Source organism: Idiotropiscis lumnitzeri, unplaced genomic scaffold (genome assembly GCF_059441095.1).
Source record: "Idiotropiscis lumnitzeri isolate Australia: NSW breed Sydney's pygmy pipehorse unplaced genomic scaffold, RoL_Ilum_1.0 HiC_scaffold_35, whole genome shotgun sequence".
NCBI classification, from domain to species: Eukaryota; Metazoa; Chordata; class Actinopteri; order Syngnathiformes; family Syngnathidae; genus Idiotropiscis; species Idiotropiscis lumnitzeri.
Window position 1 is genome coordinate 1,896,900 of NW_028283573.1, and position 12,444 is coordinate 1,909,343.

At 47.2% G+C, this 12,444-nt stretch overlaps 1 protein-coding gene across 4 annotated transcripts; it reads left to right on the forward strand.

Annotated features, from left to right (window-relative positions):
* Positions 1 to 444: 444 nt before the first annotated feature.
* hbp1 (HMG-box transcription factor 1) lies at positions 445 to 7,110 on the forward strand. Of its 4 annotated transcripts, none has more exons than XM_088287297.1 (11): positions 445 to 510; positions 1,905 to 2,070; positions 2,576 to 2,756; positions 3,357 to 3,477; positions 3,571 to 3,685; positions 3,845 to 3,966; positions 4,215 to 4,371; positions 4,464 to 4,608; positions 5,776 to 6,036; positions 6,189 to 6,330; positions 6,424 to 7,110. In XM_088287297.1, the coding sequence occupies exons 2-11, from the start codon at positions 1,998 to 2,000 to the stop codon at positions 6,439 to 6,441; spliced, it is 1,335 nt and encodes a 444-aa protein (XP_088143423.1). In that variant the 5' UTR covers positions 445 to 510; positions 1,905 to 1,997; the 3' UTR covers positions 6,442 to 7,110. The 4 variants fall into 4 exon arrangements, with proteins under 4 accessions (XP_088143423.1, XP_088143424.1, XP_088143421.1 ...); XM_088287298.1 differs by having other exon boundaries at positions 467 to 510; positions 1,902 to 2,070; XM_088287299.1 differs by lacking the exon at positions 445 to 510 and adding an exon at positions 521 to 662.
* The last annotated feature ends 5,334 nt before the right edge of the window (positions 7,111 to 12,444 follow it).

The window sequence follows — 12,444 nt, forward strand, 5'->3', positions numbered from 1 at the left end:
AGAAAAATCAGACAAAAGAAATGAACAAAAAGCCAACGAACGCTGACAAAAATGTGACAAAGGTGTATATGTATATATATATATATATATATATATATATATAGTGTGTGTGGACAAAGTTACGTGGCGCAACAATGCATCTGACATTTTTTTATTTCTATTGATTTTCAAACAAGGCAACCATGAACATGTAACTGGAATGCCTACTTGAGTACTTAGTTACTCGCTCCATTGGCGATCAAAAAAAACGGAAAAAAACAACTGTGCATTGTTCAAGTTGTTGCCAATCAGCTGTTTATGGGCGGTAACAGGCGTGGACTTTTGTCCAATCACACGACGATCAACAAACTCCACGCCGCCCTTCACGTCTTCCCCAACCGCAGCGTCCAATAGGATCGCGGCATTTGAGTTATTGACACCGCAGTTATCCAATAGTACGCGTGAGTTGGAGCACCGCCCTCGAGCCCTCGAGTGAATGCCACAGTGAGTTTGTTGATGGCGACGCGTCTGGTAAGTGAATATTTGCTGACTTTTTTCGCTCTCGTCCTCGAAGAAATAAAAGTCCAAAGTCATTCCCAGGGGGACAAACGCCGACGCGGCGTGTTTGTGTCGCCGCCGCAAGACGTTAGCGAGCTTGTCAAACGTTTGTTGGCCGTCGAACGGTAGCTCAACCGTCGTGTGTTTGTGTTGTTTAGTTTTTTTTCGCCTCTCGTGCGGCTTGTTTTTGTTTGCAAATACGGCGAGTGAAGTCATTGCAGCGGTTCGATCCGCTTGACATGATGTGCCCTCCCGATGTCATTCATTAGCAAGTGGGCCAGCCAGCGAGGTTGCGTCATGCCTCAACTTGTTGACATTCTTTTGTTTCCAGTGAAAAGGCAACAAAAGGCCACTTTTCCGTCATCCCGCCATATCCGAACACTCGTTTGTAAAAAGTATCGCAGCCGCGTCGACGGTATGGTTCGACGAGTGTTCAATTGGCACTTTGGCAGCAGTTTGGCACGCAGGCTGCGCAGTTGGGAATGAATGAGCTCTGGTGCGCATGCGCAAGAAAGCTCGCAACTTTATAAACAAGGCCTGCTCGCAGAGGGTCACGTGACCGCCCCCATACCTTCACCGTTCTGGCTTTTGACAAAGGACAGATAGAGAGTCGTGTCATTCGGTTGTTGCAGCAATTGTTTTACTGTGCACATGTTTGCATTGCTTTGGAATAACAAACACAATATGCTGCAAATGTTCATAAACAGGCCAACAATTTTCGGGCTCCAGTATTAGTGCCAAGTGCCACCCCGAACATTCAGCAAATTTTCTCAAGAAAAAAAAGTTGTAGATTTTTGAGGATTGAATTTCACTCGCTCGGGATCCAACCGGCTGTTCTTCTTCTTTCATTTGCCTTCGTAAAAGTACAACTTGATCCTGTTTTTTTTTTTTTCTTCTCCAAAACATACACGTCATCACTCGCTTTTTTTTTTAAATCCAAAATGTACCGTACGTCTTTATTCTTGATCGAATACAATGTAAATACAAAACTTATTTTTTTTAAATCGAATCGCTTAATTCTACGATTGAAAGCCAACGTGAGTCAATCTCGTAACAAGATGACTTTAATCTTCATCGTAAAAAGACGTGAATTGAATTTGGGACATATGCAAGTATCTTTCCATTATTAGTTACATTACACCAGACTTTAATCTTGAAACTATTGAATGTTTCATCTGGAAAATAGTTGACTATCCCGACAGTTTTTGTCCTTTTTTTTTTTGAAACATGTTCTTCTTTTTCTTTCTTGACAATGATCGCAACACGTCTCCGTCGGAGGCTTTTCTTGAAGCACAGTCGTGCAAAGAAATAAACAATTGTTTCTACTTTGTCATTTGCTACTTTCTTTCTTTCTTGCCTGAAAGCAGGTCATGTGATGAAGATTGCGCCGATGGAATCCGAATGAGTTGCGACGCATCCTGCTAGTTCAAGAACGATCAGCACATTATTGATGCGCGAGAATGGACGACATGTACGATCCGCTCAAGTGTAACGAGGACCTGCCGTCCTCGCCCGGCTGCCACATGGACTTTGGTAACGGAGACGGCCAATCTCGTTTGCATGAATCTTGAAAAATCTGCATCACACAGAGGGCGGATGGTTGTTGCCACTTTCAACTCGCTGCAACCTTTCAAAGTATTCTTTGGCGCCAGTTCTCGCTCTCACACGTCCCAAAATCATAGAACATCACCTCTAGAAAAGGACGACGTGCTCTCGCAGTTCTTCAAATAGGAGGCAAAGCGAGAATGAAACGAGCGCAAATGATCAACCGATAACCAAAGTACGCGAGCTTCATTCCAAAAGCTTCACGCAACAAAAATCAGCACAGATGTCACCGGAAGAAGAAATCTTGAAAGCGGTTGCCAGTCGAACACGAACAGCAGGAAATGAGCATTTTCAAGCAAGCCGCGGCATTTTGTCGGACAAATGCACGCTCGCGGAATGTGACGTGGACGCGTTCACAGATATGGCGGAGCAGCAACGCATCCAACCGCCGACTTTTTGTGTTGTGCTTGCAAATGCGCCATCCGACGTGCAGACGACATGCCGGAGCTGCAGGCGGTGGAAGAGGACCAGAGGTCGCCCGGCTTGTTCCAGGTGGGCGCCGGCGTGTCGCATCAGGAGCCCGGCGACCCGCCCAGCACCAACTGGCTGGCCGAGCTGGCGCACATCGCCACCGGTCCGCAGAGCCCGCTGCTCAAAGACGCCCCCTACAAAAGGTGAGGCAAAATTGCCCTTTCGCGCTTCACCTCAAAGTCGCCCGACAAAATCGGGCTCAAGTCAAAGTGGCGTTTCCGTTCGTGTCCACGGAGAGACGATTCTTTTGTCATACGATCGATTGGAGGTGCGAGCGCGCTCGCTACTTGGGCTGCTCGATCCTGAACAAAAATCGGAATTGTCTGCCGTCGTAGTTCACTTGCAGGTTTCGGCAGATATTTTTTTTGGTGATGCTTGGCATTTCTTTGACCACATTCTTTCCCGTCCCTCCTTGTTCTTGTAATTGTGTGCGGTCGATTGTCAAATTGGCACTTTTGCAAGGAAGCCAATTTGAATTGATGGCGGACAGAGGTGAGCCCGGTTGACGCCATCTCGTGGTGGAAGTGTGAACTGCACTCACTTTGTCCGAAGATCCCCAAATTGTCCAAGCGACAGCTCGGAGCTCACTCGCGTGTCAGGGCATCGCTGCGGTCGTTTGCATTTTCGGGATGCCTTTGCTTTTTTGTTAGCTCTCGTGTGTCCCTAATGAAGTGACCGGCGTTGACGGACCAGGAAATGCTTTCAACTTCTTGCCTTTGTTGTGGTTTTCCCTCAAACGGCAGATCATCTCCAGTCCACATCTTTGGCAACAGCAACAGTCTGCATTCCTACGCCCGCCCGCCTCTGGTCAGCAGCGCGCCCAACCCGTCCCGAGGTCACCTGAGGGAGCGCCGGCGGGTCAGGGTAGGCGGCGCGCTCTCTTTTTTTTTGTTCGCAACGCCGTCACGTGCCGCCGCTGCGCCTCTCACGCCCCTCGTTCATCGCCGCGCTCCGCAGGCCAGCAGCGAGTCCGAATCGGGCGTCTTTTCCATGTCGTCGTCCTTCTCGGATGACGAAGACATGGCCTGGTCTCACTCGTGGCCCTCCACCGCCTGGCACTGCTTCCTCAAAGGTCGGTGGCAACGCGCACGCGCACCACAAAGTTACGGGAAGATGACGAAGCCAGAAGTTGATTTCCATGCGTGCAAATGTACTTTGACATCCACACGATGACGCGTGCGCGTGTGTCATCGTGTGTGTGTGTGTACTGAGCAGCGTTTGTGCGTCGCAGGAACTCGCCTTCGTTTCCATCGCGGTCCAAACGTGGAGTGGCAGGAGGCCGACGAGCTCGGGGAATCCGATGAAGATTCCGACGACGAGAGCGTGATGTCGTCTTCGTCCTCCTCACTTAAGGTTTGGGAACCAATAACCCCCCCCCCCTTTTTTTGGGGTCAGATTCGTTTCTAGAAATGTGACATTTCTGCACATTTTTTGGGGGGGGGGGTCCGATTTTTGCCGGTGATTTGTTCATTTTTCTTTTATTTGATTTTTGTTAGTTCTTTGTCTGCTTTTTAAGGATGTGTTTTTGTCTGTACTTTTTCGTTTTATTTGAAAATGTCCTTTTGAATACAAACTTGATTTGTCCAATTCCGACACTTTAGAGATTTGGCTGTGAGGGCTTGAAACTGATCAGCCACGAAGAGACATTGTCTTACGGCCAGGCAGTCCTAAAACTCACCTTTGACCCCGGCTCCCCCGACGCCGGCCTGTTAACCGCCGAATGCCGACTGGACCATCCCTTTTTTGTCCGCGGCAAAGGTACGGGAACCGACGGCTGGTTTGGAGTCGAGCAAGAATCTTGAAGGTGTGTTTAATGGTACGTTTCTCCGTACGTCCATCTGCGTCGGCAGGGTGGGCCTCCTTTTATCCGAGCCTTACCGTGGTGCATCATGGGATTCCTTGCTACGAGATGCAGCTGGGTGACATGTGCCTGCCGCCCAACCACCCTGATGCCATTAAATGTGACGATTCGGTGGTTTTTGATACCTTTCGAAGGTACGTATAAGCGTGCCGTTTGCACGTTCTCAACGCACCCATTTTTGCAAATGCAAGTCCTGAACACGAATGCACTCCCACAACTCAGTCAGTTACAAAAAAAACATGCAAAACAGGCTGCACATGTCTATCGTAACATGATGCAGGAAAAAAGGCGATTATATTGAACAGCAAGTCGGCTGTTCTGAATTGAAGCGATTGTGGACTTAATTGTCCCAAAAACATGTGATTCATTAAAAACAAATAATGCAACTTTCTTCATCAATCTCTTCCAGTGGTGACAGACCGAACTGCAATTCACTGCTCTTCCACTAGGGGCAGAATGTACAATTAAGGACAGAGGTCATGGCTTCCCGATGGAACTAAGCAGGCCCGAATGAAAAGCTCGGCAACAGGCTGATTTCTTCAGCGATAAGCATGAAAAAAAATGAAATTACAAATGCTGAAACGCAAATCTGTGTCTTTCACTATATATATGTTTTGAGAATAGAGAATCATGTAAGATTTTTTAAATGTAAAATATGATCTGAAAAAACTCAAACAACAAAACCAGACTGCTGTGCTGAGTGTTCCAAACAGACCAGGAGAAACGTTGCCGTGCTTTTATCTCCAGTAGACTTGATAACTTTAACAGTCTTTGTACTGGACTCCCTCAAAAGAGCATCAAACAGCTGCAGCTCGCTTTCTGACCACAGCAAAGACATGGAAAAATATTTCGAAGGGCTTAAAGGCTTTCCGCTGGCTCCCAATCGGCATAGATTTCAAAATTCTGCCGCTGGGTCGGGTGCTGAACACATTCAAAAAATGCTGATTGAATACAAACCCAGTGGGGCTCTGAGGTCCGCAGACTCAGGTCAGTTTGTGGAGCCCAGAGTTCATCATAAACACGGTGAAGCTGCGTTTAGCTGTTATGCTGCACACAAATGGAAAAAGTTGCCAACTGTAGTCAAGTCGGTCCGCTATACCAATAAATGGTTTGAAATCCAGGTGAAAAACTTTGCTTTTATTTTTAAATTCTCAAATCTTTGATTAAATCCTCCAAGCAATGTTAAATTGGGGCTGCGGGGCTGGTTCTGGTGAGTGATGACCATTCAAGCATCGACCGTCGTGACCGTTCACGAGTGGCCACCGTGGACGTGTGTGTGTGTGTGTGTGTGTGTGTCGCAGTTACGACTTCACCCCACTGGACTCGTCGGCCGTGTACGTCCTGAGCAGCATGGCCCGCCAGCGCCGGACCTCCCTGTCCGGCTGCGGCGCCGCCAGTCCGGACTCCGACAAACCGGAGCCGTCGTCGGGCGGCAAGTCGGCCAGGGGCCCGACCTCGGCGGCCACGCCCGCCAAATGCAAGCGGCCCATGAACGCCTTCATGCTGTTTGCCAAGAAGTACCGAGTGGAGTACACGCAGATGTATCCCGGGAAAGACAACAGGTGCGCGCCGTGCCAACCGAGAAGTCGCTGACGGGCTTCAGACAACATGACTCCTGATTTGAAATTCAAGTCATCCCAAATGGGCATTCAATTGTTCCGTATGGAGTTTGGATTTTCAAGAACAAGTGTCGAGTCCGCCTTCCGCTTTGCAGAGCCATTAGTGTCATCCTGGGCGACAAGTGGAAGAAGATGAAGAGCGAGGAGCGCCGCCTGTACACCATGGAGGCCAAAGCGCTGGCCGAGGAGCAGAAGCGCCTCAATCCCGACTGCTGGAAGCGCAAAAGGACCAACTCGGTACGTAGCGCAGCCAACATGACCAATTGTTTGATTCCGAGCGTGGGCGGCGTGTGCGCGTGACACCGGCGTCCCGTTGCGTTCCTCAAACAGGGTTCCCAGCAGACTTAAGAAGAACCGGCTGGCAGCCACGGAGACGCGCCGCTCGCCGCTCGCCGCTCGCCGCTCGCCGCCCGGCTCTTTGGCTCTTTGGCTCTGGCGTCTTCCCGACGGCGAGGATGCTGCCCGCGCCGCTTTCGGGACCTCGGAAGCCCAACAAGGACGGCCGTGTCGCCACTAACTAAGCGCGTATATTTTCTTACTCTATCGCTAACGGAAAAGGACCTCGTATTCCCCTTTGGGTAGGAATGAACCTCCTTGCTTTTTATTTTGTACGGAAACGAGCCCGCGGTGCTACGTCTGCTTCACTATAGCGCGTCTCTTTATCGTTGTGTAAAAGGGGATTTTTGATTGCGCCGAAGCGGCGAGCCTTTCATACCGTCGGATCATGTTGTCAAAATGTCTCCGAGCCGCCGCCGACGTGGTCTTCGGAGACTTCTGCCACACGTTGATCAGTGATCAGTTTACACGCAAGTCGGCGAGCACTCGAGGCGTTTTCGCTGCCGGTGCTCACTCCCATTGCACTTTAAACCCCGATCTCCAAAGCGTCTGTCGTCTTCAACTCGACAGCCGCGTTCTCACTTTCAGGTCGCAGTGATGTTCAGAATGGACAGCTTTCACAGCCCCCAATTGCACACAATATCCTTGTATCATATTATAAATCTTTTTTTGTCAAACTCGCACGGTCTCGCTCGTGTGTTTTGTGCGACTTGCTCTCGTTGGCTCGTTGTTGTGTGTCACCGTTTGGCCCGTTTGCACACGCCTCAGCGGGCAAACGGCTTGCGACGAGCTCCGTGCTTGGAAAGTGTCTTGTATTTCATTCTTCGCTATCGGCGGCAACATTAAAAACAAAGCGCAAGCAGCAACTGCACTTCCGACTTCAGAATCGGAATCGATCGGCCTCGTTGAAATTTTTCTCAAAACGTTCCGGAAACACGGTCTGGATAGCGAGCCCATGGAAAGCATCCAGAGCAGGTGTCAGCAAGCGGGAAGTCCCCAAGGACCGCACGAGCAGCCCACGGGCCTCTTCCGAAACAGTGCCATGGGACAATTGGGATTTCTATGTCGAAAAATGGAAACAACATCTCAGGAAATGAAGAGTTTCTTTCCCTCCCGTGTTAAACGGTTTAACGTGATCATGTGCAGGAATGGTGACATGAAGGTCATTGGAGGACGTTTTTGATTTGGACCGGCCCTTCGATGAATCCTTACCCCAAAAAGGTGGTCAGCCCTCCTCGACAGCACGCAAATATGCATGCAACCTCACCTGGAGCAATTTTCAAAAGCTGATGTGACCAAAACCGGGAAAAAAAGACATCCGAATATGAAATGTATTGTGTACATCGCTACAGACGTGCTTTGCTGGACAAACTTGCCTTTGACAATTATTGCTTTAACTGAACAATCAGAAGGCAGAAAATGATCATTTCATCAAATGGTATTGTTATTATTTTTATTAATATTGTCAGCCAACTGAATTCAGGAAGGAATGCACAATACGAAATTCCAAGCAACCAACTATCATTCCCGGTGCTACAGGCAGGGGGCGCAAGCACTTCAATTAGTTAAAAGGGGAAAAAAAGATTCATTCGAAGTCGAATGAATGTGCATACTTGTACTTGGTGACGTAGGAAAGGATGAGATCAACGACATCAGTCACTAACTTTGCATCCAGTCAAGAGTTGCAGAGCTGTGGCCGAGATGGAGGTCCTCCTCTGTCCTCTTCTCTCCTGCCTGCTGTGCAAATAGCAACATACGCTTTGGAGTCTGCACGTCTTATGAACTCTCAACGCTCACCCCGCAAGCGCACGAATCGAATAATCGCTCCTCTGCCAAACGATCCCGCTGGAATAGTTGACGCCGGAGCATTTCAGCCATTTCCCCTTTGGGAAAGGACAGTTGCTCTGTCGTTACAGCTACGACAGGAAACTATTTCGATTTCCGTTGTCATTGTCCTGTCACGCACGCTCGCGATTGTGGTCGGAAGCCAAACGCGCATGCGCACTCAAGAGCCGGTGTAAGCGGATAAGCGTTCGATTTTGTGGAGGCGATCACGAGCTCACGTTTGATGTCAATACAAACGATTGTGCAACACGCGTTTCTGCTTTCACAGGTTGAAGTGGACAAGATGTGCATTTTGGTGGCGATCGCTCGCCGTTTTTGACAACACAACTGTATATATATATATATATATATATATATATATATATATATATATATATATATACATATACATATACGTATTAGGGCTGTCAAATTAAAGCATTAACTAATTAATCCCCAAAAATTTAACTCAGTTAAATATTTTAACTCAGTTAACTCAGTTTGATTTACTGAAAAAATAATCTGCATACTTTGCAAATATTGTGCCATATTAGCTGCCTTTAGCACGTCTCAGAACAAAACATCGTGTTTAAGTTACCCCTGGGCCTTGCAAACCAACACTGCTGGAGTGTGGCGCTTGTGGGCAGTTTTGAGAAATGTTTAGAAAATAAATGTCTGCAAAGTTGTCTCCATTTAGATCGTATTCAAAAATCCAAGAAAGGTATTTGAACAGTCTTTGAATTAAATATACTTCACATTTGGTGATTTTGCATCAATTCCAAGATATTATTCAAGTAAATATCTGTTATAAGCGTAGCAAAAAATAGTCGTTGAAAAATGTGATTAATCACGATTAATCGTGGAATTTTTTGTGATTAATTAGTTTTAAAAAATTAATCACTTGACAGCACTAATATATAGTGATTATTTTTTTTTATTTAACATTGGCACTTCTTACAACAATTCCTACCTGCTGTGACGTAGCCGCTAAAACCGAAAAAAAAAAATACCCGAGCCCCAAAAGGGGGTGTGCCAATTTGTCGGATATCTCATCACAAAAAAACTTAAATCACGACAGACTTTTAGAGGGGGGGCATTTTAGTACCGATGTCATTTTGACATGCAAACGGATTCTAAAAATGCCAATATTAACGCCAGCTAAGCGACCTTTTAGTTGGCGTGGCCGTTGGCTTGTTGTGTAGAAATGTGCTGCAAAAGTATTGTAGCGACTTTGTGAATAGTTCACGGGTTCTGTGGTTTCCTATTCTCTGGGAAGGCAGTGAAGGCAACAGGGGCGTGGATGGCGGAAGGCGGCAGGAAAGAAGCGAGCGTGGCGGACCGAATCTAAACAGACATGAATGAGTGTCATGTTGGTTGTTTCGGCGTGGTCGCTGCTTGCAGTGGTCGTTTTTCTTAATAAAAAGGACTTTGCTTCAAGAAATATTGGCCTGATTTGTTCTTCAACGTTACAGCATTTTTTAAGACCGTAATAAGTGCCGTTGGCTTTTTGCAAATTCATTTCTTGGAGCGTGTGCCAACGCCACGTGTAAACATTCGGCGGCGCCTGGCTTGGTCATTACTAGTTCATGAAAAATATTTCTCAAATGGGATCACAGCAGGGGAGAAAAGTGGATCACATGATTACTTAATCTCGCGTTGACACTGAAAATAAATCTGAATTTAGATGAGGAAAATCCAGCCATCCACTTGCCAGGATGGCCGAGTGGTCTAAGGCGCCGCGTTCAGGATCCAGTCTCCCCAGGAGGCCTGGGTTCGAATCTCGAATTTCCCCATTATGGGACTAATAAAGGGAATATTATTATTATTATTATTAATATTATTATTATTATTCCATCCTGGCCATCCTCATTGGTTGGAGATGATCCAAAATCCGCAGAGGAGGGCCTGAGCCGAGATTCCAACTCAGAACCTCTTGATTGCGAGGCAGATCTGACGGCCACTACAAATGGAAATATATTATAGAACTGCAACATAATGTGTTTTATTTATTTTATTTCATATTTATTTTCAATCTAATTATTTAAACTTTAATGAGTATAATTGATATATCTAATAAAATTATTTGTGATATTGAACTGGAGAGGGGAGCTCTCCAATCTCGTTGTACACTGAGTACAATGCTAATAAAGGGCATTCTGATTCTAATTCGGATTCTGAAGACGTCAATTGGGGCAGCACGGTAAAGCGTGTGGGAGGCTGGTTTGCCTTGCATTTCTGAGGTTCTGGGTTTGAATCCGGGCTCCTGATCAATGACTGAATGGATGGATGGACGGATGATGATGACGACAACATCGCGAGTCTGGCTCCGTGTTGCAACATTTGACGTGTTGTTGGGTTTCCCGGCCGCTAGAGGGCGTAAATTCATTTTTAGGTTACACGCATCATAGCCAGTAGTTTCCTAATAGGGCGTGACTTAAAAAATAGGGCGTGGTATTTAACAGGAAGTGACGCATAACCGAAAGCGGCATTTAACAGGAAAAGCCATAGTCACTGAAAATGTTTTGCACAAAAATAGGAGGTTTATCCTTTTTCTGCATTCATGCCAGTCAATTTGTTCCAGCCCTTTGTTTGGAAAAACGAGTAAGTTGATACATGTTTCATCTTTTGCCGACACCATGTTCTGCCTCATTTTTATAAAATAGGGAATATGCCAATTTATATGCCAGTTCTGCATTTGGAAAAGTTGGTGAACGCATCGTTTCTTTATTTTATTTTACATAAGATATCGTCTATGAATTTCTTGAATGTTGAATGAATCCCGATGGAATGGAAAGCCAGTTGGTTTCTGAGGACGGCTGTTGGGGAGGTGTCAGGACGAGTTCGTTTAAGGGCTAACTTTGAACGGCTTTGCACGATTTGCGGCTGCCGCACAATCTGCTTCGGTTGCGGGGCCGTGGACGCGGGCTCGGCCCAAGTGCGGAACGAGGATGCGAAAGGGGCGGGGCGACGGAGAGCTTCTCTGAATTGGCACACCCGACCCCCTCGCAGCCTCCACCGGGAACGCGCAATTGCAAGTTTGCCGATTGCGAATTGGGCTATTTCATCTTGGCAAATCATCAAAAGAGAGGAGATTATCTTCTGGCAGATGTCACTAGAAAACCAGCGCGGGGAGTTTGCGTTCATGCAGTGGAATCAAATGTTTCCTTGCAGAATTTTAGTGAGTGAAAGCCAAAAGAAGCGCGTCCTTGTTCACATGGCCGACTCGTGTTCTGTTGCTGGCATCGGAAGAAAAGGGACCGGTGGCAAGAAGGAGGGACACGCGAAAGGAACAATTAGAAGAGAGTGAAGAAAGAGAGCCCGACAGATGAGAGATGTTGGCTGGCGCACAAATCGCAAGCTGCACATCTCATCTACAAGTTGTCATTAGGGGCAATTAAGCGATCAACGAGCCGGGCGCGTGCGTGCGCTTGTGATCGCTCGCTTTCACGCTCTTGCTCATCACTGTTTGTTTTGAACGGGTTTGAAATCTTTGGACATGCCCGGTCGGATTATGCATTCTGCAAGGAGGCCATGGCTCCGTTTCTTTTCCTTCTTTTTTTTTTAAAAACGGCTCTCGCATTTGAACTCGTCACATATGCTGTAAGCGCGAGTGTGGCAATAAAAGTGCTGTTGTTCTCTTTTCTCATTCGCCTCTTTTTGTCGTTTTCAGTGTGACCTTGAGCTCAAATGTGAAATGCTTCGTTTTGTGGCGATGGCGATGACGTCATGATGTGGCGTTGCGTCGTGTCGCTGTGCTGCCTGCCAGTGTCTTCGCTCTTCCACGCGTGTCTTCGGCCTTAATTGGATGCCGTGAAAGGGGCGCAATCACTCAAAGGTGCGCTTCTCTTTTCTTTCTCTCGGGTTTGAGCAGATGGCAAAGGCGAAGCAATCCTTTGCACTTTGCCTTCGCAGCTCGAGATCGCAAAAATGAGACGGGAATGAAAGCTTTGCTCCTTGCTGTCGCCTTACGTTCTTTTTGTGCCGTTCGGATGCAGACAGAAGCGAGCCCGGCTGCGTTCGGGGCCGACTCGCGTCCCGTGCGGCCGATTTGATATCAAAGCATGCGACCTTTTTCATCAACTGCTTCGATTAAGTCGATTAAGTCTGTTGAGCGTTATTGTATGACTGCTTGTTACTGTAATGTGCTTATTTGCCACAAGGGGTGCTGTCGCTAACAGACGATGCGATGTT

Bases quoted from the DNA above. Each gene is read 5' to 3' on its own strand.
- hbp1 (XM_088287297.1), top strand. From the start codon at position 1,998: ATGGACGACATGTACGATCCGCTCAAGTGTAACGAGGACCTGCCGTCC. The intron at 3,686-3,844 runs GTCGGTGGCAAC...TGTGCGTCGCAG, and splicing joins CTGGCACTGCTTCCTCAAAG to GAACTCGCCTTCGTTTCCAT. The intron at 6,037-6,188 runs GTGCGCGCCGTG...TCCGCTTTGCAG, and splicing joins TATCCCGGGAAAGACAACAG to AGCCATTAGTGTCATCCTGG.